The sequence below is a fragment of the Fistularia commersonii genome, chromosome 16 (assembly GCF_037954325.1).
Source record: "Fistularia commersonii isolate RoL2024-O1a breed Wild chromosome 16, RoL_Fcom_v1.0, whole genome shotgun sequence".
Classification (NCBI taxonomy): Eukaryota; Metazoa; Chordata; class Actinopteri; order Syngnathiformes; family Fistulariidae; genus Fistularia; species Fistularia commersonii.
This window is the reverse complement of record NC_141299.1, coordinates 5,449,604-5,475,332: the sequence shown is the minus strand read 5'-3', so window position 1 is coordinate 5,475,332 and position 25,729 is coordinate 5,449,604. Positions and strand designations below refer to the sequence as shown.

The 25,729-nt window shown below is 37.7% G+C and overlaps 1 protein-coding gene across 2 annotated transcripts; it reads left to right on the top strand.

The window, feature by feature from the left end:
* The first annotated feature begins 43 nt into the window (after positions 1–43).
* On the top strand, positions 44–24,191 carry impact (impact RWD domain protein). Of its 2 annotated transcripts, XM_086161746.1 has the most exons (11): positions 44–182; positions 1,082–1,210; positions 1,290–1,342; positions 1,468–1,530; positions 1,637–1,722; positions 5,115–5,234; positions 5,338–5,432; positions 8,510–8,583; positions 9,620–9,710; positions 16,151–16,285; positions 21,364–24,191. In XM_086161746.1, exons 1-11 carry the CDS (start codon positions 144–146, stop codon positions 21,421–21,423), a joined length of 945 nt encoding a protein of 314 aa, XP_086017872.1. In that variant the 5' UTR covers positions 44–143; the 3' UTR covers positions 21,424–24,191. The 2 variants fall into 2 exon arrangements, with proteins under 2 accessions (XP_086017872.1, XP_086017873.1); XM_086161747.1 differs by lacking the exon at positions 1,082–1,210 and having other exon boundaries at positions 81–182.
* The last annotated feature ends 1,538 nt before the right edge of the window (positions 24,192–25,729 follow it).

The window sequence follows — 25,729 nt, the reverse complement described above, 5'->3', positions numbered from 1 at the left end:
CGTGACCACCTGCTTTGCCCCGGAAGTACTTACTGCCTGAATACTGTCATACACCAACTGCACTTAAGTCCCTTCGTTTATTGACTGACTTTGTCCTGTTTCTTTTTAGATTCTCGTTCTTTTGGAATGAATAAACGGGCAATATGATAAGTTCGGAGAATGACGGAGACCTGCAGTCTCAAGTAAGCAGCTTTTGTTTTGACAAATTGTCAAGACAATCTTACAAGTTTCTCTCGCTACATCTCTTGCCCTGTTGTAGTGATTTATGTTGAGACTGCCGGTGTCAAAGGTCAGATGTTTACCATGTACAAATACATATCTAAATGCACTGCGGACAGCAAAGTAAGAAATTCATTGTCAGGGAAAAACGTTTCCACACAATACACATGACAATAAACCTTTTGAATCTAGCATCTTTCCACGTTTGTTTAAGAAACTGATTCAAATATCCATTTGGCAGCAGAGTGGACATTCAAGATACACTCATATATAAACATGCATGTTGCTCCCAAGGTAACTGAATTCATTAACACATGTTTGAAGCCCAGCAGGTGCTGCACATTGCGGCAACACACACACACACACACACACACACACACACACACACACGCGCATCACTACAGAGTGCATGCAGCTGAAACAGGTTGACAAGAGAGACAAAAGGATGGACACAAATGAAGTCCAGGCATACATTAATAACCTTCTAGGTTTGCGAGCTTAACCTCATCTGATCACTGTGCTGTTGTTGGATTTATTTATTTATTGATTGATAATTTATCATCTGTTGTTGTGATTATGATTATTACATGTTAACAAAGAGCAGGTATCATGTCTGGATTAAACACTTTGCAAGCAGTTTTAGAGCATTTTCCAAAGAAGAATAAAATTAAGTAATTATTTGATTATTGTACCAGATTGATTATTTAGTTGCACAACAAAGTTGTGAATTAGAGCTTGTGTAATGTTTTTAAATGAATTATTTTGTGTGTAAGCGGGGAACATGTTTTTTTTTTGACTAATGTTATCAGAATTAAGAGGCACAACTGATGTTCTAGGTTTGTTCATGTCTCCTTCCAATCAGATTGAAGAAGTTGAGGCTCTCTCTTCAATTTATGGTGATGAATGGTGTGTTATTGATGAAGCATCCAGGATATTTTGCATCAAAATATCTAATGACATGGAGAAGCCAAAATTCACAGCATGTTTGCAGGTAGTGGACAAATGCAGAGTGTATGTCAATCATTAGTGTCTTAATATGTACAGTTTTTTAGGCATTTTTATTTTTTTAGATAATTCTCCCACCTGATTATCCAAGTGTAGCTCCACCCATCTACCAGATCAAGTGAGTATATTTGCCTTCCTAATTTAATCTTGCAGTGATCTGCTGAATTTAAAGACCAACATCCCACTCAAGAACCTATTCTGTGTCCCACTCAATTACCCTTTGTTTGTTCTCGGCTTTTGAAGTGCGGCATGGCTGCGAGGCTCCGAGAGGACCAAACTGGCAAACAGCCTGGAAGACCTCTATGTGTGAGTGCCACTCATAATTTCTGTTTTCACAAGGAGAAGCCGCAGAGTGATATTTGTCAAAACTGAAGCTTTTCTTTCACACACGGAAATATTTCAATCCTGACAGGGAGCATGTGGGGGAGAGCATCCTGTACATGTGGGTGGAGAAAGTTAGAGAGTTCCTGGTTGACAAATCCCAGGGCACTGAAACAGGTGATGTGCAGAAAATACCTTTCTCCTTGAAGGTCACTCCTGCATGTGCAAAACAGCATATACTAACACATGCCTAAGCTTTTGCTGTCCTTGCTGCTGTTAACACTGGGATTTTTTTTGTGCAGGTCTTAAAAAGTGACTAATTTAGACAATTTCTCAAATGAATAAACATCAGTTCTATGCCGAAATACCACTTTTTTACAAGAGATATGACCTTTTTATGTGGAGTTGGCATGTTTGCTTCAGTTTCCTCTGGGTCCACCAGTTTCCTCCCGCAGTCCAAAAACATGTGGGTCGTTCATTTGAGACCCTTAAGTTGCCCAGATATGTGAGTGAGAGAGTTAATGGTGTTATGCCCCTGTATTTGGACATGTGATCAACTGGCAGCTTGTCAAGGGTGAACGCTGCTTCTCACCCAATTTCAGCTGAGATTGGAGCAGTAGCCCTGTGATCCTGAGTGCAAGATAAGTGACATAGATTATACATGAATGAATTATCAGAGAGATTTTTTTTTTCTTTTTTCATTTTTATCTAATTCCTTTTTTTTTTCAAATTAATTTTCCTTTTCTAGATTTTTACTGTGGAAAATTGTAATAAGAATAATATATATTTTTTACAGGTTTGTCCCCAATGCATTTTCATGAATCCCCATTCTTATGTTAAATTGTGTGTTGCTTCCTTATTCATCTCTCCCGAGTAGCGTTTCATATCGCTATATCCAACGGGAATCGTGGATATCTATTTCAATATTCTTAAATGATTGGGATAGATAAAAATAATCGTCCACTTTTATCTTGTGCAGCCTAATTTGGATGTCACAATTTCAGTTTTTTTCAAACAATCATTATGTATAATTGTGTTTATGATTCCCTTTTCCTGGAAAATGTCTTTTTATGTGTAATCTCTGATACACTGGAGCCTGCTGCTTATTGGCTCCTTTTGCTCTGGCTATTGTCTTACATGACTTATATACTCTTTACAAGTGGGAAAAGATGTCAATTTTATTAGGAAGTTAAAAGAAATTGTATAATAAAACCCTCTCTTTTCAGTTTGTTAATTGCTATAAACAAAAAATATGAAGCAAATGAAAACTCTTTCTTACTGCCTGAACTGTGTTTGTTGCTGATTTCCACTGAAAAATAAAACATTGAAAAAGATGAGTTTTTCTGAAACTCCTCAAGACAAAATACTTTTTCTTCAAAATCAAAATTACAGTTATGCTGGGAAAAAATGGACATCTAAACAAAGCTACCACAAAATTGCTGGAGTTTAAGGGGCTCAAATATAGTGGATGAAGTAATTAGTTTAAACATTCATGCGGTTTTTCAATGTGTTCACATGATTTCAACTTGTTGGGGAAAAACACCACAGGCCATCTGTTCAGTCATGTCAGATTCAAGGACTTGTTTCCACAGCGCTCAAACATATAAAAGAACCCCGGCATAAATCCTCTATGTCATTATCTCAGATATTTCATTGATTTTATAATAGTTGAAACTACAGGTGAATCTACTTCCCTTACAAGTACATTGTCCTTATCAGATCCTTCTCTGCTGAGATGCTCTTTTAGTCGATAAATGGCCCTCTACAGGGTCTAAATGTGATAAGATGTGCACAAAGGGTTTCGTGGGCATCAAGAGTATCCTCAGTGTCTGACTTTGAGTGGCTGCATTGAATTAAGATAGCTATCTGTGTAATGCCGCCTGTTACCTTCGCAGCATATTTTGAAGAGTCAAAGAAATGTGAACAGGTATCCTGGGAAGTCTCCCTTGCTGTTTTTAGTTAGGAAGGAGCCCTGTGGTTTCCTATGTGCAGCCAGAAAGTGAAATCAATGCAGACTGTCCTCCCTATTCTTATGGCGCATGAAACAGTCTCACTTTGCGATTTATGCGGTAATAGGACTAAATCACCGCAGCACTTAAGCTCAAAGAAGCTGGATTGTTGGAAAGATTATTTATATGACTTGGCAGAATAAGAAAAGGGGAAGAGAAAATTCACATTTCAAAGAAAGAGAACTCAGAGGCGAGTCAACCTAGCTGAAGATAAGTAAAGATAAATAATCGCATCATGAAATTTAGTCGAACCAAGATGGTTATAGAAGATTTAAAATGTTGAAAATCCCCCAAGTTATGATAGATATGACTGCCCAAGTTTTTTTAAATGAATTCTGTCAGCTTTACCTCTGTACAACCCCACTGAGTGTGGCTGAGCTTATAACTTACTGTATAACAAGTTAAGCTGTGTTGAAGGTGTTAATTCATGTTATGGTGAAATACAGGCATTATTTATGATTACAAAGAGCACGGACAAAAGCACTAAATTCAACTGAAGCATGAAAGGCTTCATTCACACACAAATATTGTCTGGTTTTCCTTGATATGGCGTACTTCCCCACATCAGCTTCATCTCCGACCAAAGCAATTAAGAGACATCAATGAGTCTAGCAGTTGCCCTAAGAGACAATTTCCTTCATCATCCTGAAAAAAAAACCTCTCCAGCCAGTTTTCTCATAATCTCACTAACACTCTCAGGCTTCTTGGGAGTAAAACTCACTGCTGAAATTCTAATTAAATGGCCTTTTCCCCCAAGTAAGTGCACTAAAAACAGGGGCTTTTGTTAAACTGTCCAATAAAATCCAATCAGTAATTTTACTACAACCAGACACAGATCCTTGGTTAATATCTTGGCTTTTCATTTTTTAAATTTATTAAATTAATTAATTGTGTGTAATAATTATCCTGCTCCCAGGGTAATGGTGGGGCTAGAGTCATCCCCAGCTGTCATTGGTGGAGAGGCAGGCTGCACCTCTGACCAGTCACAAGCCCATCGCTGGCCACATATAGAGACATGCAGCTATTCACTTTCTCATCCAGTCATCTTCAATTAACCTACTGTCTTGAGACTGTGGGAGAATATCCGCATGCAGCACATCATTTTTCCTTCTCTGCACCTGATCATGGTGCAGTCACCTATAATGCAAGCTTGACAAAGTCTGCAACTGCTTGACTACAAATCCACATTATCTGAAATTAAAATTCTTCCCCTGAACTTGTTGGTGTGAGGACAAACGCTGTGCGTCAAATCTATGTTGGTTATCTAGGGAAGTAAAAAACTGACATCTATGACCTTTCCTACAAGGAATCATCTCTCCAGTCAGTTTGATAAGCATGATTCTTGCTTAAAAAATATATTTGCCGTATTGAATATGAGACAAGCTATAATGACTGCCGTCATACTCAGTGATTACTGGGCATTAGTGTGTGGAGGTGGTCTTGAATGGCAAGCCCAACGACATTTTATTAAGACCTGTAAAAGCAGCTGAGTCTGAAAAAGAAACAAGCTTATTTTTAAGATATTAACAGATATAGTTTTCTTTCTGGCATGGCCGACAGTGGATCAACAAGGAAAGATGAACCTGACAGCTGAGGAAGAAGTGGACAATGAGGATGTTCCAGAATACAGGAGTCTTGTGAACACGGAAAATACCAATCTTTTCATGGATTTTGCTCATGGTACGACCCACTCAATTGAGCAATGCATTTCTTGACAACATTGAAATTCATTGATCATAAATCCTGCTTGGGTACATTGTGCATTCTACCATTTGTCTTGTAGATGAGGAGGTGCCTCCGATAAAACATGGGAGTTGTATCACAGACAGACGAAGCACTTTCCAGGCTCACCTAGTGCCTGTGGTGACTCCCAGACAGGTATCAGTACATTGAGAAATTATTTTGGACATAATTAAAAGTGAAATGCTATTCAACATCTGAATTAAAACTATACTGGATAAATTGCACAGATAGAAATAATTCAGTTTAAAAATCCTGAAAATCCTGTTTCAATAAATTGAGTAATATTTGTTCACAATATTTGAATGTATGCAAAGTAAAAGTCTGTGAGGATTTTGAGTAATTTGTATCACCTGGCTGTTCCAGAGGTATGTTTTTGTCTTTTTGAAATGAAATAATCTTACAATTTAATTCAAAATCAGGTTGACATTGTATGTTACACCAAGAAAATGTCAAGGTCACAAGAGGTAAAGATTTTGCTTTTTGTGTATGTGAATATGTAAATATTTAAAGGACATATAAGTTTGCTTAGTGAAAACACACCCTTAAAAATTGATTATATCAATCTCACTGGTTATTTGTATCATAAATCAAATAGTTTACATTATATATTCAACTCACTGATGTCAAAACTTGCATTTAACCAAATCTCAACATCTGCTCAACATGTGAGCAATAAATAAAGAGCTATCTGAGGAGGTATGATAGACATTCAGTATTGATTTCTGAAGTTTGATGTTTTCAGAGACTAAGAATTTATTATCTTTGAAAGGCTTATAATTGGCCAATACAACTTGCTGACTGACTTAGTTGTGTGTTATTGCTAAATTCTGGCCAGATTTTTTTTTTTTTTATCAGTGCCCTACTCTGTACAACGGCTAAGACTTACAGGGAAATGATACCGCAAGGCAACTTTATAGAATATTATGTGATTCAGATCAGGTACTTTAGACCCATTCAGCCGTATTAAAATCATAAAATATGGATACTTTTTGCACAGATGATCAGGCAGGGGGCCGGCGTGGCTCAGGTGCTAATAGTGGTTGTCGTGGTGCTTGGCATTCCTGGTTTGATTCCTGAGCTCCTCTTAGCCAGTTGAAAGGATCTTGAGCATGAGACTGTGTCCTAAATATTTCCTGGGTGCTGCTCATTGGCTGTTAAATGCAGTGGTCAAATTTTGATGATGTGCGGTTGTTTTCTTTCTAGAATATTCAATATTTACTTTTAATGATAGTTTGGATTTTTGTGAAAATCCAATTAGGGCAAGAAAACCGCTTCAATTGGCAGAGCAGACTAATATTTTCACATAGTAACCGTACAAAGCCCCTGTACATGTATAATGCATCCTTGGTTAATATAGTTGTGATCTATATCAATGGGCAAATAGAACGTAAATAATTTTTCACCTCCTGAGGTGCAACTCTTGTGATTTTCAGAATGTCACTCCATCAAAAAAATTTGAATTAGAATAATTAAACAGGGCCCAGCTGTGATTAAAATTTTTGGCCACCACATCCAGTGGTGTTTCTGAAGCCATCTTTGAAATTAAATCCAACATATTTTTTTTCGTGAAATTGGTCACATATGAATGGGAGTCAGAATACATTTCCAAGGAACCTTGTAATTTCACAGCTCATGACCAAGTTACATTTCATTGAATGACATTCTGAGGCTGTCGTGTGAATGACTAGTACTGAGAATTGCACATTTGGCTACATTTATTTCCATTGTTCTCTCCAAGCCTCTTTGTTCCTTAATCAAGCCTGCAGTTTGTCACTTCCTGTACTGGCTCCTTCTCAGGTATCTGTTTTTTTTTATGTTATTGTTTATGTCAGTGGCTCCCAAACTACGGCCCGGGGGCCGGATATGGCCCGCCTCCACATTTTTCCTGCCCCCTGAACAATACCAGAGGCATTATGTTTTTTTTTTTCATTCTGGCCATGTAATTGTGACTTGTACATGCATAGAATGTAACATTCTATTCCACCCTTCTGCAGTCTGGGCCTTATCTGATCTTTTTTTCGGGGAAAAACTTGAAAAGGGTTATTTGGTAATATTCATTTTATAAATAGTGTTATTTATTCCAATAATAATGTTATTATCTATTTTCTGTTTTTTTTCCTGTCAAGATCCTAGAGAGGCTCAATTTGAGGTTATGTGTGGCTTTTTGGAAAACAATAAATGTCTACATTTAGACACCTCTGCAATCGTCACACTTTTTGTTACAAACTGGCCCGGCCCCCTGTCGGAGGAGGGAAAAGTTATCTCGCCCTTGCAGGAAAAAGTTTGGGGACCCCTGGCTTATGTGATGTCGTACGTCTAATACCGCAGTGATGATCAGTGCAATTTTTTCATTACTCATGTAGATAACGGAAAAACAATGTTAAAAAAAAGGCCAAGTCAATACAGTATCTATTACCTGTCATGTTTTTTTTGACATTTTGCTTCTTCCTCAGCTTAACATTTTCCTCTATACACTAAACATTTGTTTGGCCTCACCTCACCTGCTACTGGCATTGCTGTGCCAATGAGGAGCAGGAAGTATGGCTGTAAAATGCAGCTGCATGTGTGTATATTGAAAATCAGATGGCATTCCCTAACAACGGGGTGATTATTAGGAAATTAAAAAAAAAAAAAAAATCTAAGGTAATTTACTCAAAATTATAACTTTATGAATTCTTTTGTTTTTGGAATATGTCTGATTTCCATCCGTGCAACCCAAGGAGGGGATCAAACTACCTTGGTAATCCAACTTTGAACCAATAAACTGATGCCTAAGAAAACATTGTTTTACCAAAAAGGTAACATAATTTGAGACTCCACACATCACATCAAGTGTGGGGAGTTATGCCGATGACAACATTCCAGAGGTTATTTTAAATACCATTTATGGTAACATGAAAACATGATCTCTAATAATCTCTTCTCTAATAAACTGTTGACAATGACTGTGACAGTAGCTATGCAGTTTAAGAATTATTCACCAGAGTTAGGAAAACATCTGAAGCCTCATCATGGGTTTTCACGTCACTTGTTTTTTCCCAATAGAAAATTTCCATGCTAGAATGTCTTATTTTACATTCAAGCATTAGTAAAGGTAACGTGAACCCTCTTATGAACATACCTACACCAAAGCAGTTTGGATGTTGTAGCATGTGAGAGTGAGATCAGGAATATGGTTTGATGGTCATTGCTCTGTTGGTCTTGTGTTGCAGGTTAAAATGGTTCTAGAGAAACTTTTTGAAAACAAGAAGATTGCCAGTGCCACTCACAACATTTATGCATACAGGTTAGTCATCTCTGATTTATGTGTGATTCATCACATTTCAAGGTTTTATTCTGCAATCGTCATTCACTCTTAGTATTAGGTTTACAATTGCCATTTTTAGGCACAAGAGAGCCCGCAACATCAACAACAACCGTATCTATATGACCCCATCATATAGATGGTTGTCTTTTTTTGCATCTTTTACACAGAGGACAAGGTGCAACAGTGGTCTAATAATGCTGTTTTAATATCCTTCCTGCCTTGTTAATGTAACTCAAAACACCAATGGCTTTATTACAAAGAGTCATCTGGAAACCCCCTAATAAAAGCTATTTTTAGGGTGTTATGTGGTGTACTCAACAAATAATTGGATGGGTCATCTCTCAGTCCCTGCCTATCAGAAGCTGTCACCAACTGAAGCCATTGAGGTGAAGAGCAGTAAATGTTTTTCATCAAGAAACACCTTCAGTACTTCTTAGAGTGAGAAAACTAACACTGTTACAGAATCACTTTGCTGTTATTGAAGGTTGAAAAAAAACCAAAAGTAAAGTAACATGCTTCTACTTACTGGGTGAATTGCAAATCAATGACTTTTAAGCTTTGGAAGATACATTGATCTCTCGAATCAGAGTCAGCGGATGCAAGTCATTTTGGTTGAAAGATTCAGAAATGCAAATAAAATCATCTAAATGAATCCCATTCTGCACTCCAAGGCTAAATATCACCCTGTTCCGTTTGTATAAACAGTTTAAAATTCTGCGTTTGAAGATGTGATGAAAAGGGATCTAATGTGACTCTTCTCATTGAATTCTCTGAACAACACATTAAAAGGTACAAAACAAACTAACAAAAAGCAGCAGATAATATGAGGGTCTCCTAAGGGTCCAATGATAATATCATCAAACATGAATCAATAATGATAATAGAGTTCAGGTGCTGAAAAGTAGAAGATGCTGACACTTAGTCAACCTACAAAGAAAACAGAGGGAGGAGTCGGCTAATGTCACTTATTGAGTTTCTGACTCAAATGTCTGCATGCTCTCCTGCCTAATTGTAGAATTTACTGTGAGGACAAGAACAGCTTCCTGCAGGACTGTGAGGATGATGGGGAGACAGCAGCGGGAGGCAGACTCCTTCATTTATTGCAGGTTATCAACTCTTCAGTAATTACTAATCCTGACCCGGTGTGTGTGCTACATTCCTTTTTATTGGTACATCAGACACATTTTACATCAAATTTTTAGTTAAGAAGGGGGGGAATGCAAAAGGGTCAGATAAATTAGATATATAATGCTGCTCGGGACTATTGTTCTAACTGCACCAAATTTTCAGATTCTATCCAGTGCTTTTTTTTTTTTTTTTAATTTGGACTCTGAGTGAGTATCTCACACCACACTGTTCATTGCCAGTTGGTAGAATTGGGCATTTGTTACTCCTTTTGAAATTTTGATTGTTCATTTTCACAGATGATGTAAAAAAAATACATTGCCATCTCATGTTTTTTTCAGTTGTTTTCAAGACATATGTTCTGTTTTTTATAAGAAATTATATCGCTATCCATCTAGTGTGTGCACAGTGAATGGTCAGTGAATGGGTACCGTCGGATGTTTGGACAACATCAATAAAAACCAACAGTATTTTCCTTAAAATTACAAGTTATAGATTTAGTCTATATTAATTCCCTGAAATTTTGGATGGATTATGGATAGACATTTGTGCAATTGACCATGCTGCTTCAAAGTCCTTCAGTTTTTTATCTGTGAGTTTATTGATTTATGACAATGGTTTTAAAAACAGCTTTGAAGCGATGTTGTTTTCTGATGCGCGTCTACCTGTAGACGCTTCTTCTTTTCCTTTCAGCTGCTCTGTTCAGTGGTTGTCACTGAATCATATGACTCCACTTTACTCTTTCCTCGCATCCTCTTCTCTCAGACCAGCTAACTTCATGTCCTCTTTCACTACATCCATAATTTTTTTTTTTATTTTATTAAGATTTTTCCGATTACGATTCCTTGCAGGAAATTATTTCACTGCATTTAACATTTCATGGATGATCCATGAGCAGCTGGCAACCACTTAGCAACGCCACAGGAGCGGTTAGGGGGTCAGTGTCTTGCTCAACAACACTTTGACAGTCTTGGGATGTTTAGTTCCAAGAAATACCGCAGGGATCTTTGGTCTTCCTCCAGGCCTTCTGGCAGTTCCTTTGCATTCTTCCTACGGTGTTTTCATGATCTCTCCTCTATTAATGTCCAAACCATCTAACGGACTGTACAAACTGTACATACACTCCACAAGGAGGACTGAGAAAATAATATGACGTCATTTTGTTTTCTCAGCCCTGGTTAGGGAGTTCTTGCAGTTTGTTCTAGACACATCGTCTTGGCACGACTTTCTTCTCGTGGGGTGTTTGATAATGATTGTGTAATTGGTCAGAAATGTGAATAGGCCATAGTTAATGTGAAAAAAGGAGAATGATCATCATTCCCACTTTTCTGCTCGCAGCAAAGGTTGTATAGGGTATATTTAGTTTATGGAGATCTGCTGGGTGAGAATGTTAGGAAGTGTGTAAATCTATGGCACACATCTGGCAAGACATATAAAGACAGGCTAATTGAAAGTAATTCTTTGAAAGAGGTAGCTGTCATCTTGATCTTCTACCATTTTCCAATAATTGTACCAACAGTTGCCTTCCCATTAAGCTGCTTGCTAATTTTATCCCTGATGTCCTTACACAGCTCTCTGGTCTTGGCTATTGTGGAGAGGTTGGAGTTTGTTTGATTGAGTATGTGGACAGGTGTCTTTTATACAGTTAACAAGTTCAAACTGGTGCAGTGAATATAGGTAATAAGTGGAGAACAGGAGAACTTCTTTAAGAAAAACTAATAGGTCTCTGAGAGCTGCAATTTTTACCGGTTGGTTGGTGATCAAATACTTATGCCATACAATAAAATGCGACTGAAATACTTAAAAATCATACAATGTTTTTTTTTGGATTTTTATTTTTGATTCCATCACTCACAGATGAAGAGTATCTGTGATAAAAATTACAAACCTTTACATGCTTTGCAAGTGGAAAAAGCTGAAAAATCAGGAGTGTATCAAATACTTGTTCTCCCCACTGTATATGTATATATGAGTATGTGTGTGTGTGTGTGTGTGTGTATGTGTGTGTGTGTGTGTGTGTGTCTGTGTGTCTGTGTGTGTGTGTGTATATTTATATATAATAACACAAAAATACATTTTTTCATCTGCTTACACTACACATTGTTAGATAATAATCTGAAAGAGTGCAGATGGTGTGTTTAATATCTCAGGAAATATTCCCCTTCAGATACTTTTGATCTCTCTACTGTACTGTAATTTCACCGAAATAATCTTTTCATTTCTTATATCAAAGAGACACTTGTCTCTTGGTTTGTTTTGTCAGATGGCACTGTGATTCACATATACACACCCACATCACGCCAAAGAGTGCAATTGTCCACACATTTTTTTATTTTTTGTCTTTTGCCTGTTGAGATGGATATGTTGGCTGGTGATCTAAGTGTTTTTGTCGTTCTGTGCTGTGTCAGGGCTGAGCTTTTCCAGATGAGTGCCACAACTCCTGCCACAGTTCATACTCAATCATAAAACGATGAAAGTCAACTATGCCATTAGAAGTTGCACTGACAAAAATCAGAATGAAATTGGGCTTTTTTTTTTTTTTTGCTGTGGAAGACAGAAAGTGTGACCCTCACTTTCGTTTAGATCCTTTGGACCATGACAAAGTAATAACATTGTGCTATTCAGAATTTCCAATGTTTGCTTGAGAGTTATGAACATTTAAAACTGTTCCTTTATCTATCTATCTATCTATTTATTTATAATTTTTTATTTTAATCGTACCTCAAGTGTTCGGCTCTAATAATTCAGAGCGTGAGTTATAAAACCCTCAAATACATTGCATTGGCCCTCGACATTAGCAACAGTTTGATGTCTTTTAGGCTAGTTTCTGATGTGCACCACTTTCCTTTCTCACTTCTTAAGAGTATTTCTTATATCACACAGGCAAAAAAGGCTCCAAAATAGAACATTCAAGATTCCAGTAATTAATTATTTGTCATTTGTATTCATTTTGAAAAGCTCTAAGTACGTTTGGACCCTCACTGATTCTGAGAAGACCCCCACCAACATCCATGTGACGGCCTGTAAACAGGGGTTGCAGCTGTTCTTTCATTTCCATCTTGTCATGATGCCTGTCCTTAACTGCTGCCACTATTTACATATCAAATTGTACTTCTGTAGCTCCAACTATCGGTCAGATACGGGGTTAAATGTAAATAGTACATGAATACTTTTCTATCTGGGGCTACTTCATCGATCTTCATTAATTACGCAATCTAAACTCTTTGAGTGAATAAGAGCACTTTGTTTAAGCTTTATTACACATTTTTTGAGTCGTGGGCTCATCGTGGAAGTATATCATCAATTGTTTTAGAGCGTTTGTCTTGTGTTTTTTTCAAGTTATATGGTTAAATTGTCATCTCTGCGTAACAAAATGACAATCTGTCATGCAAAGCTGACATCACTCTCAGGTAAATGTTTGGGATGTCAGCATTGGTCTCTCACCATCATTCAATAAGTGGGTTTATATTTGGGCAACTGTTTGCCAAAACCCTTTATGATCCCCATAATCCAGCATTATTTCCAGCCTGTTCCTTCTGGTGGAGGTTAAATTTACTATTTTGTCTACTCAGCCTCTGGCCTTCATTGTTGTCTTGTAGCCAACAATGAGATGAAAACTCTCCAAGTTCCCCCAGAGGGAGTTCCCTGAACTCCTTTTGTAACTGTTTTAATGATTTAGAGTTTTATTGTAAAAGACCCTTCTAAATATTTTGCCTAAAGTGGGCATCCACCATTGTTATTTCTTTTCTAAATATTAAAGCCCTGAATGCATAGTTCTAGCTATTACTGTGTTACTGTTATTATGTGTAAGAAATAATTTGTGCCTGTCCCTTCAAACCCTCATACTCCTCTCTGTCTCTATCCCACTCTTGTCTTCCATCTATTTGTCCTTTTCTCCTGATCCATGTTATTCGATCCCAACCAGGCGAGACAGAAGGCTGCCCAGATTGAGCTTCGATTTGCCAAAGGTTTTTGCCCAGTAAAAGACAGACTTCCCTCGCTACTGTTGCACTGTCTAGGAGAAAGGTCTGGTTTTTTTAAATAATTTTCAAAAGAGTGTGGTCCAGACCAATCCTCATGTGTCAACTGTCAAGGGACAATTGTGTTATGATTTGACCGTATATAATTAAAATCTGACTTTACTTTCTTTGAATTTTGTCTCCCCAACCGAAGACAATATTGGTTGAACTTCCATAAAACTTTTCGCAATTCTTTTTTGACACAACGCAGCTTTTTCTCATGTTTGAATTCGATGCAAAGACGCATTAGGTCATTTCCGACAACTGACTGACCTTCTGGAATTGAAGTGATAGAATCAGGTCCTCTGTCTTTCTGTCCCTCCCTCGGAGGAAATATACTGATTAATCTTCTATTTGTGGCACTCGGCGCACTGGGTAATTTACATGAAGAGCTTTTTTTCTCAATCCATTCTTCTCTAATCTCTTTCCTCTCAAAGAGCCTTTCTTCTCCTTTACCTCATTTAGATTTGTGCCTTCTGACGGTGAATGTCAATGTGTGAGGTGATGAAAAAGAAGGAACTGATTAATAGTGTTTGATTCCAGATGTGCCTGATTCCCCCGGATCCCTCGAAGAGTGTGAATGGCAGTACAGGGACAACTTACGTTAAACAAAGAGACCCAATTAGGACGGTCTTGAATGAGATTCGCAATAATTGTTAGCATGCCATCAGCAAGCCATATTCCAGGCTGTTTGTGAACATCTCTGAAATTATGATATGCTGAAAGCAGAAAAGTTTTACTAGAAATGTTTCAAGTGATCAAATACCCGACCCTTGATAAGTGGTAGAAAATGGATGGAAGAATGATGAAATAACAACAAAAAAACAACATTATTCCAAACGGATTATTGATTTATTTGTATTGTTTATCACACAGTCTGCTTTGGTGTGGGACATTATGCGTATTTCATGTCCTACAGTTTTGTTTTGACTGTCTTTCCGATACTAGAGAAAAGCTTATGAATGCAGAATTCAGCATTTAAACAGACTATTTTTACAGCATCATTGGTCTTTTATGGATCTTTTTTTCACAAAAGTGCCCCAGTCATTTTTTTCCAACTCTTTGCACTATAGATTATAATATAATTCCTTGCACTCTTTCAATATATAATATTGGGAAAATTGCTCAATCTATGAATGAGAGAATAAATTGTTGTTTGTCTTTATATGTGGCCATGTGATTAACTGGTAACCTGTCCAGGGTGTACCCCTCCTTTCGCCAAATGACAATTGGGATAGTCCCCAGCATCCCCTGCGACCCTAGTATAGGATAAGTGGAAGATGGACAGATGGACATACATAGTGGTTAGTGCTTCCAACTCACAGGAAGAAGGACCTTGGTTTGATTCCCACAAGGGGCCTTTCTATGGGGAGTTTTCATGTTCTCCACTTGTGTAGGTTTCCTCTGGGCTCCCCAGTTTCCTCCCACAATCCAAAAACATGCATAAAGTTAATTGAAAAACTTGGAAAAATTGCCCAGATGAGTTAATGATTGTATGTCTAAATCTCTAAATGTGTGCAAGATAAGCAATAATGGATGCATGTGTGTGTGTGTGCATCTCTCTCTCTCTCTCTCTCTCTCTCTATATATATATATATATATATATATACTCACACACGTATATATGTATATGTGTGCATGTATGACTATATATATATACATAAATATATATATAACTACAAAAATCTATATTGATTGATGAGTATTTATATATGTGTGTGTGTGTGTGTATATATATGTATATATATAAAATACAAAAAAAAAGGAAAAACAAAAAGTAGAATTTTACAAGGCAGTGGTCTGTAATACTGTATCTCAATTTAGGAATTAAATTTTTACATCTCTTTTGATTTTTAAAATTTGGAATATCAGGTGTGTGTATAGCAATTATCCCTTATGTATTGTGCCTCCCGACTTTTGCACATATTGAATGTACACATCTTCTCCTTTATATGTCAAACTACACCAAATGAAATTATAGTCCCGACAGTATTATTTTTGACAGAAATTTAACAACAATAGATCAGAGCTGTTCTTTTTGAGTTTGACTTTAGACTGATAAATATGAATCACATTGGGATTTCGGTAAGACTTAAAAATGCTGGTTTATACTTATTAAGGGTCCAAGAGTACTCGAAGGCTGAAAGCAAATCTGACGAGGTGGCACCATAAAGAGTTTTAAAATCCAATTACCGGGTTTTAGAATCAATTCCATAAAAAGGGATTTACAAAGTGAGGCATTAATTATGTGTGAGCTTGTCAGTTGTTTTTAAAATGCCAGATTTATTTAATCCGGTTATTTAAAACATATATTTTTTGATTATCTTTATTTGTCTCACATCTGCTTCACTTTCATTAACCCCCCATTGACAAATCCCCCTGCATCTGCCTGTATTTCTCAGATTCTGGACGTGCGCAACGTCATGGTGGTTGTGTCTCGATGGTATGGAGGCATTTTACTGGGTCCTGACCGTTTCAAACACATCAATAACTGTGCTCGAAACATCCTGGTAGAAGAAGGATACACTGCCACCACGGTGAGACTCTCTCTTGACCCTGCTTATTTTTCTATCGTATCCCAATGTCTTATATTCTGTGGAATTTGGCTTTGCGTTAGGATGCCTGATGCAGGAAATTAAGTTTATTAATATGTAACAAGGTGTTGGCAACAGTTCCATTGTTCCATATCAGTATAATACCAATATACAGGGGCTGTGGTCAGAAGCTTCATTATGGGTAGTCTTGGCATTTGTGCTTCAATGCTATGACCGGCTAGAAGGTGAAATGATGTCTTTCAGTCTGTAGTCCTGTTTGTTTTAAATAGACTAAGTAAAACTTCTGCCCCTTGAAGCTGGCAGAATGTCAGTCACACGAAACACACCCATATCTATTCATTAAAGCATTTAATGTATAAAATCCTCCAATAAGAAGCAGTTTTTTTAATGAAACAAACTGTAAGCAACTGATTTACCGAGCTGATTTGTGTATAAACCATTACATCCCTACATGGAAAGATTTTTGTGTCATGATTTGTTTATGCCAGATTCTGACAGTATTCTGACAGGGCTCGCAAGCGAGCCGTTCTCTGTAAACCCTGGAGATACTTGTATATTGAAATCCCACTGGATTCTCAAATAGCTGGACAAGCGTGTCACACTCTTAACACTTTTTCCCACTGGATGTGTCGAAACTGTCTACTGGCTTGACCAAAGCATCATTTCCCTCAAGGAGCCAAAGTATAAAAATTAATCTTCTTTTCAGGCGTACAAATGTTTCCAATGTTAAAAGCTCTTTTTTCCAATTTGAATTGTTTCTATTTCTGCTGTTTCCTGCTTTATGCTGCACCACATAGTGCTAATTCCTTTACGTCAACTAAGTTAGTTCTTTCAAGTTCTAAATTAAATTTCTTATAAGTACCTTGTAGAAGGCAGACGTTTGGAGGTTCATGGTAGTGCTTACATTTCTGGATGCTGTAGCCTTTACTCATCTAACTGTCCCTCTCACATTCCTCTGTGTGCAGCTTGGTAAAAATAGAACCATTTATTTCCCTCAAATCTGCTGAAAGTTACGGTACTTTAACCCTTCTGATGGAAACATAAGTGTCTATTAGTCAGACAAGATTGGTCCCCAGGAGCAATGTCCAAGACAGAATCTTACGATTGATTAACAAACAGTCAAATGGCCAAATATGGCCTGTTGCCTTAATATTTCATGCTATTTTAGTGGATGAAATGTCTAATGTATGATCCAAGTGTTGTGGGAATATTTGATTGCAATTCGCTTGACTATTCACTTCGTATGAGCTACAAAAAGGTATTTGTACAAATAAAGAACGCTGCTATTTTACAGGTCAGAAAATGCACTGTGAAAATGCACAGGCAATGAAATGCAAGCTCAACAACATCAAAACTACCTGACAGATCACAGCAAATGAATATTGATTATTTCAAAATCTTTCTCAGGTAAAGAAACCCTTTTGTGGAGATACCTTTGGTCTCCATTCAAGAAAAGGGGTTTTGGCTCAGTTAGTAGAGCAAATGTCCCTCCAATCAGAAGGATGGTGGTTTGATTCCCAGCTCCTCCTGTCTGCATGTCTTTTCAGCTCTGCACTAAAGTGCTCTTAAAGTTGTGACCTAGTTAAAGAACCTCTGCAAGATGAAGGATCAAAACAAATAATCTGGATTAAAGAGGATTTACAACAAGGATAATACCACAGTTAAAAATTCAGCAGCAAAGACACCGATTCAAAATTTCTAAAGAATTCAAAAAGTTGCTCAAGTGTTGGACTAAAATGCTTTGGTGGACATAACAAGTTTGACTTCTTTTGGAATCATGAGAGTACAGATTTGAGAGAAGCAGGGCATGATCTGATGTGCCAGTCATTCAGTGGGAAATGAAAGTGGGTGTCTGCTGTTGTTGATAAGACTGGCGATAGAAATCGCAAGATAAATCAAAGTGCACAGGATTTTATTTTTTGCCCAGGCAATACTGCAAAACTTACAGCTGATGCTCATTGCAAATGAATAATTACACACAAAACATGCTGTGAAAGCAACTCAGGGGTTTCTCCAGTGAAAAAAATTGGATGTTCAAGGCAATGACATGACTTTCTGTTGCACCAAACACATACGCACATACAAACCAGCAAATACACAAATCTGTTTATTAAGAAAATATTTGAATGAAAAACTTTGGTTATTACAGATTGTTGATTTTTTTTTTTTTTATCACACCCATACGCATGTAGGTACAGCTTGTAGTGTGACATGAGACATGGAGCTGTTACAAAAAATGTAGATAGCTCATCTTTCTGTTTCCACAGTAACTCCTTGGTAGCTGATACATTAGGAATACTGGTTCATTTGAAGTGTCTGGTTCCTGCATGTTCTGGAGATCAAATGCTCTACCCTCACTTGTCACAAGCCCGGAGTTTTATGAAGGTTGCTTTGAAGATTTTTTTTCTCATATGCACAGTTATCTCTGTGATAACAGGATGCATCTTTTAGCTATTGCTGCAGCTAAAAACCCCATCCAGTTTGACAATTATGGCTGTTCTTTTTTTTTAACTCTTCTCTGAAAGTCTTCTCTTGGCCTTCAACATAGTTTTCAACAACTACTGCCTACTGTCTTTAATTGGCCGCTGGCAACATGTGTATGCAGTTAGGTTGATACAGTAATCAATACGCCCGACAAAGTTGGATCTCGACTTGGCTGCCAAAAGTCTAACCTTACACACACACACACACGCACGCACACGCGCACACGCGCACACGCACACACGCACACACGCACACACGCACACACACACACACACACACTAAGGTTCCGACTTGCCACTGTGACTATTCCCAACAAATGCTGATTGGTGCTGATTCCGAATTGTGGGTAAAATTGGACAAAAAAATCTAGTAGTGTGCCCTTTATGCAATCAAAGTAGCTTCTAAACCAACCCTGAGCACCAGGTGGTCAACTTTTGGTCTTCTTCAGGCTTATATACCTGAAAGGTCAGAACTGTCGAAACTGCTTGGGTAGGAAGTGAAATGTCCTCCAGAAATGAACTCAGTCAAGTTAACAAGATAATAGTTATCTAGGGGGATTAGATTATGAATTGCCCAAATCATTGTAATTTCTATTTAGCTAATTAGTGTAGAAAAGTGGTGAGAAAAATCCCGCCGAAAATTCCCCCAAAAAATTTGGGTTAGCACAGGGGTGGGCAAAGTTTTTGGGTCAGGGGCCACATTGATTTTTGAAATTTGACAGATGGGCCGGGTCACCACAAAATATGATACATATTAAAAAAAAAAAAACACATTTGACATTTGCTTTGACAGTAAATCCAGCTTGGTTTTGAAGGCTCTGACAGTTGCTTGCATTTTATGCACAAACCGTTTTTTCCCTTGTAGCTTCACATCCAGCTCATTACGTCCAGTATGTCCACAGTAAAGGCTAAATCAGAAAGCCAATCTGTGTCATTCAGCTCAGGAAAAGTCTCAAGTAGCTCAAAAAATGAAATAATCTCCTGTTTGAGCTCCCACATTCATTGATCCAATCAGTCAGTCATTCACATCATGTTTGAATTCTGTACCAATCTTTGGCAGGCCGGATTAAAAAGATCAAGGGGCTGGAATTGGCCCACGGGCCGTAGTTTGCCCGCCCCTGCTAACAGTTAGCATGTCAGACCAGTCAAAATCAAAGGAGATTACTGTAAGACTCATTCACTTACTCACTCAATATTTGTTTTCATGAGACCTCTTCACTTAGTATGTTGCTTGGCAGTAATTTCATCAAGACCATGTTGTCTGGTATTACCTTTATGTCTAACCTCAGCAATAATATGGTATCACAGTATTAACTGCTTTTATCTCCATATCAAAGTACGTATAAGAGCCTTCCTAGCTTAATGTTTTTAGAACAGCACCAGGCGTTTTCAGTCAATGAAGCATGCTTTGGTGAATATCAGCCCCAATTAGCTTCAAAGATGATACACAGCTAAGGCTAATGGGAATGTAATTTGCTTTGAAGATATTGATTCTATGTAAATGAAGAGACAAAATAGAATTTGGCAAGTTACTATTCCTTTGGTAAAAATTTCACTAATATAAAATTAATCCCAGTGTATCCAGTAGGATTCAGTCTTTGTGGTCAAGACTGGAAAATTGATGAAAATAAACTTGTTCTTGGTTAGTTAGAGGACTCTGAAGGCACCAGGGCACACTAGCCCACCCTTTGTGGAAATATTTCAATGTGTACAAAGCAGTGGATCAGCACTCACTGACAATGCTTTAACTTTAATAAAAGTGGTCTTATGGTTTAAAAGGACACAAACATTTTCTGAGAAGAGAATGCAATTCAATAAAACAGGACACATAGAACCAATTATATTGTGTAAGAAACAAAGCACTTCAGGAACTTGAGCTCAGTCCCCAGCTCGTCTGACACAGTGCAAGCATTAAATGTCACTCCTGATGTGGTGGTGACTTGACTCAACATTTTTATGTAAAATTCATGTTGAATTCAAATGAAGAATATGGAGTGATATTTATGTTAATCACGTAAATAAATTAAGTCTCTCACTTCTTGCCATAGCTTTTAGAAAAAGCGACTAAAAAACAATATCTGCACTTGTAGTATTACACCTCACATTCTCACAAGAACAGTCACATCTGTTGACAGATGTCATTCACAAAACACTTAATGATTCTGCATGTGGGCCACTTGAATTGTCAGGGTAATGATTAGAACAGGATGTTGCATAAGAGCCCTTAAGAATGCAGTGTTTGGTTTGATGAAATTACAGGAATACATTAAAACAGTGTGGTGCTTTGCAATCAGCACACTGTCATGCATATTTTGGGAGGCGGAGGAAACAAAGTAGGAGTTCATGGGTATAAACTGTTAAGCAGCACTCAGATATTATGCATGGATTAAAGTTCAGTGCTAAGAACTACTGTATTTTTCTTCTTTTACTTTCGGCTTTTCCCCTCAGTGGTCACCACAGCAAATCAACATCCTCCTCTGTATCCTCTTCTCTTACATGAGGGTCATGAAGTAATGTCATGTAAGATAGTCATTAGCCAGCCTCTCCTCATGGTAATTTTTACTTCTTGTTTTGCAGGATGAGGGTACCAAAACGGGAGGGAAGACCAAAAGGATAAAAACCAAGAAGACTAAATAAAATATGATTGATATTTAGAAAATGTTTCATTTCAGTTTCAGCTACTCATTTAATTTCTGCTATTGAATGTTTACATTAAAATAGTTTTTAATTTAAGGATTCATGTTGTTTAAGGATTCAATTAAAATGTTTGAAATCAACAAAATGTCACACCAGGAGGATTCATCTATTTTATACCAGCAAAAGCAATGGATTAATCGGAAGAAACCAATAAGTTGTATTGTAATACTTCATTTGGTCTTGATATGCATTAACACTTGTCTTTGCAAGTGTTAATTTAACAGCATCTGCATGTGAATCATATTCATGTTCAATTTATTCATCGTTTCAGGGAAATATCATCCAGGAACTTCTCAACAAAACCAAGTTCACTGTGATAAACTGCCACACACTATGCCCAAAGTGTTGAGGAATCCACATGAAGTTTCTCCCAACATTTACTTCAGTGATTTCTGTGGGTTTTTGCCTCATCTTTTCATTTTGATGTCACTCAGTTCTTGGGAACACATGCTCTGCATACAAAGTACTTTGGGGTGGCTTTAAGCAGATGAGGACTGCTTTCTAAGAATACCAGGAGCTCATCTGTGCACTTGCCACTTGCATTTTACTGCAGCTTATTTACTGTTTGTTTTTTAAAAACGTAACCTTTTCCCAATATCATGTGCCGCAGTTCACAGCAGAGTGAGATTCCTTAAATTTCCCCCACGTCTGTTCATAAAGTTGCCTGTTTATCTCAGCCAGTGACTATAATCACATTTAATTTACATAGCCAAGAGTTGCTATGCTCTGATAAGCTATCATCATGCCCGTGATCATATCTTCAAGCATCTGGTGAAGCAAACCATCCATTGTATACCGCCTATCCTGCACTCAGGGTCGTGGGGATGCTGGAGCCTATCTCAGCTATTATTGGGCGAGAGGTGGTGTACACTCTGGACACATACAGAAACAAACAGCCGCCCATTCCCTTAATCACACATCGGGCATTTTTCCAATTTTGTTCAATTAACCTTCTACATATTTTTGGACAAAGTAGAAACAAAGAACCCAGAGGAAACCCACCTAGTGCCAGAGAGAACTTGCAAACTCTCCACACTGTTGTACCAGGGTCTGTGCTGTAAGACAAAACGTTTACCACTGCCCCCTCATGAAGGAAACATGGAGCTAAATTTATAATCAAGGATGTAGAGAATAACTTGGCCTCCCTGTTGGATTCCATCCGTGCACTTTTTTTGCTATTGTTATGAAAGCACACATGGTGAGAGAACTGGCTTGGCTCAGAGGAGACCTTCATTTCATGCTTTGTAGCAGTAATCCGACTATTATTCATCCATTTTTTTCTACCACTCATCCTACAGAGGATAGGTGTGGAGCCAGGCCAACATTATGAGATGCCATGTGTCCCTATTTCAGGTCACCTGTCAGTCTCAGGGTTGAAATAGAAAAATTTGACTTTATCTCCCTGGACTGTCTTGCCATGAGTTGTCACTACAACAGTTGTTCCAAAAAATTGTAATATCCTTTCTCCTGCTTATCAGTATGAAAGCCCGATATGCTCGAAGTCTAAGAAGTCACTTCAAATATACTACTCGCATACAACATGCATCAAACTCTTATTGAATTTTATTCAATACACAATATATGCTTCTTTGAAGCATATACCGTCTGTATAAACCACATAAGCATATATTATATACACTGTAAGGCCAAAAGTATTCACTCACCCATCCAAACAATTGGAATCAGGTGTTCCAATCACTTCCATGGCCACAGGTGTATAAAATCAAGTATCTAGGCATGCAGACTGTTTTTTTTTTTTTTTTTTAAACAAACATTTGTGAAAGAATGGGTTGCTCTCAGAACCTCAGTGAATTCCAGTGTGGAACTGTGATAGAATTCCACCCATGCAACAAATCCAGTTGTGAAATGTCCTCGCTCCTAAATATTCCACATACAACGGTCACGCCTTCAATGGACTCTAGAGCAGCGGACACGTGTTCTTTGGAGTGACGAATCATTTGTCTGACTGCATTGTGCCAAGTGTGAAGTTTGGTGGCGGGTATGGTGGGGGGTAGTTTTTCAGGAGCTGGGCTTGGCCTCTTAGTTCCAGTGAAAGGAACTCTGAAAGCTTCAGCATATCAAGACATTTTGGACAGTTCCATACTCCCAACTTTGTGGGAACAGTTTGGAGCTGGCCTTTTCCAACAGTACTGTGCACCAGTGCACAAAGCAAGATCCATAAGACATGGATGACAGTCTGGTGTGGATGAACTTTACTGGCTTGCACAGAGTCTTGGCCTCAATCCGATAGAACACCCTCGGGATGAATTAGAGCGGCGACTGAGAGCCAGGCCTTCTCATCCAACATCAGTGTGTGACCTCACAAATGCACTTTGTGGAAGGATGGTCAAAAATTTCCATGAACACACTCCTGAACCCTGTGGACAGCCTTCCCAGTAGAGTTGAAGCTGCAAAAGATGGACCTATGTCACGTTGGACCCTATGGCTTAGGAATGGTAAGTCACTTAAATTCTAATGAGAGTCAAGGCAGATGAGTGAATACTTTTGGCCATATAGTGTGTGTGTGTGTGTGTGTGTGTGTGTGTGTGTGTGTGTGTGTGTGTGTGTGTGTGTGTGTGTGTATATATGTTTGTGTGCATTTATACTCTTTAAAATAGTCAGCTTTATGGTATGTTAACTCACTGATCCTCTTTTTTACATTTATTTCAAATGTAATTCACAAATAAAGCCCCAAAAGAAAGCGAAAAGATTAAAGGTCTTCAGTAGATTCAAGCATGAGCTGTATTTTCAGATGTTATTTTAACTACGGTATTAGGAAAGTTATCATTGAGATGTTCTTTATTTATGCAACACAATATTGAAATGTTTTATCCTTTATTTACTGTGATCATAATTGGTTTTGAAAAGTTATTTTAAAAAGTTCGTCTTACAGTATGGCTTTGCTATTGTATGCCCCACCGCCTCAAATCAGTACTTTATTTATTGCTGTTTCTCATTTTCTGCATTTATATAATGATGATGTCACAGCAATGAGCATGTGGGGTCTTCTTGGACACGATATGTTTATTCCATAACGGTATATGAAAGTTTCATCGTATTAACATCACCCACCCAAGCTTTTCTCCCAAGGACCGAGCAGTAATAGGCATTTTACATAAACCAAAGCGTTACATAAAAAGTGCAAACAAAGAGCGGTATAATTGGTGTGTGATGCTACCATGACATTTCTAGCGCTAGAGCACAGGCTGCGAAAACAGGCACCATGTCAATTCAGTACTTGGCTTGAAAATGAATAGAACAGACGAATGAAAATGAATAGAACAGACTTAGTCAGTACAAATACATTGGGACATCTGCATGAAATGTAGCTAAAATAGAATTTTATTCAGGAAGTGATGATGTGGATCAAAATAGTAAATAGATTATAGGTCTTGTAAATTTTCCACTTGTAAATGATCAATATATTCTGCTATACTATTAATACTGCACTGTACAGCAGGATTAAAAATCACACAATCATCACAAACCTTTTAGATAAATTTAAAAAAACACGGAGAGTTAATGGGTTTAGGTTTGTTTTTCTTTTAGCTCCATAAAGTTTTGAATATGGAATCAGTTTAATTTCAGTTGGAAATACATTTCAGAGTATAAATTCAAACTGATTTCTTGTACTGCGGAATTAATTTAAGCCGTTATTAACCATAAATATCAAGATTAAGAGTGCTGAGCAGACAATGAGAGAATTAAACAAACCACTGTCCGGCAAACCCTGATTAAAAGTGATTAGTGTTTAATGTTGTATTGTATTCATTGTGCATTTGTGTGGCGTGAGTATTTCATTAAAATCATTAGCAATTCATCTTGTAAATCAGCAAGTTTTGAACAGAATGGGATGGAAGAACATGTTACATGTGTCTATCGTTCTCTATAAAACAATTGCAGACCCATGTTAAGGAAGAACTATATGTGTTTCCACAGCATCGGATAATACAGCAAAACTCCAGCCACCCTCACTAAAAGATTTCTCAACTCATATGACAAGCAGAATAAGATCACGGAGTAAGGCATTCTAAAATTGTGAGGTAGAATCCTCCTTTTGCAGTCAAGCACTTTATTTCACAGTTAGGATGGTTGTTATCTGATGGGCTGTGAGCAGCTATAAAAGTGTTTTGTTTTTTTTTCCCCGGCCTGACTGTGACCCACAAGCAGAGTACATGTTATAATTGCAGACCTTTATCGTTGGATTTTTTTTTTTTTTTTTTCTGCCATACTTGTTTCAGTAAGT

Bases quoted from the DNA above. Each gene is read 5' to 3' on its own strand.
- impact (XM_086161746.1), top strand. From the start codon at position 144: ATGATAAGTTCGGAGAATGACGGAGACCTGCAGTCTCAA. The intron at 1,211-1,289 runs GTAGTGGACAAA...TTATTTTTTTAG, and splicing joins AATTCACAGCATGTTTGCAG to ATAATTCTCCCACCTGATTA. The intron at 9,711-16,150 runs GTTATCAACTCT...TGTATTTCTCAG, and splicing joins GACTCCTTCATTTATTGCAG to ATTCTGGACGTGCGCAACGT.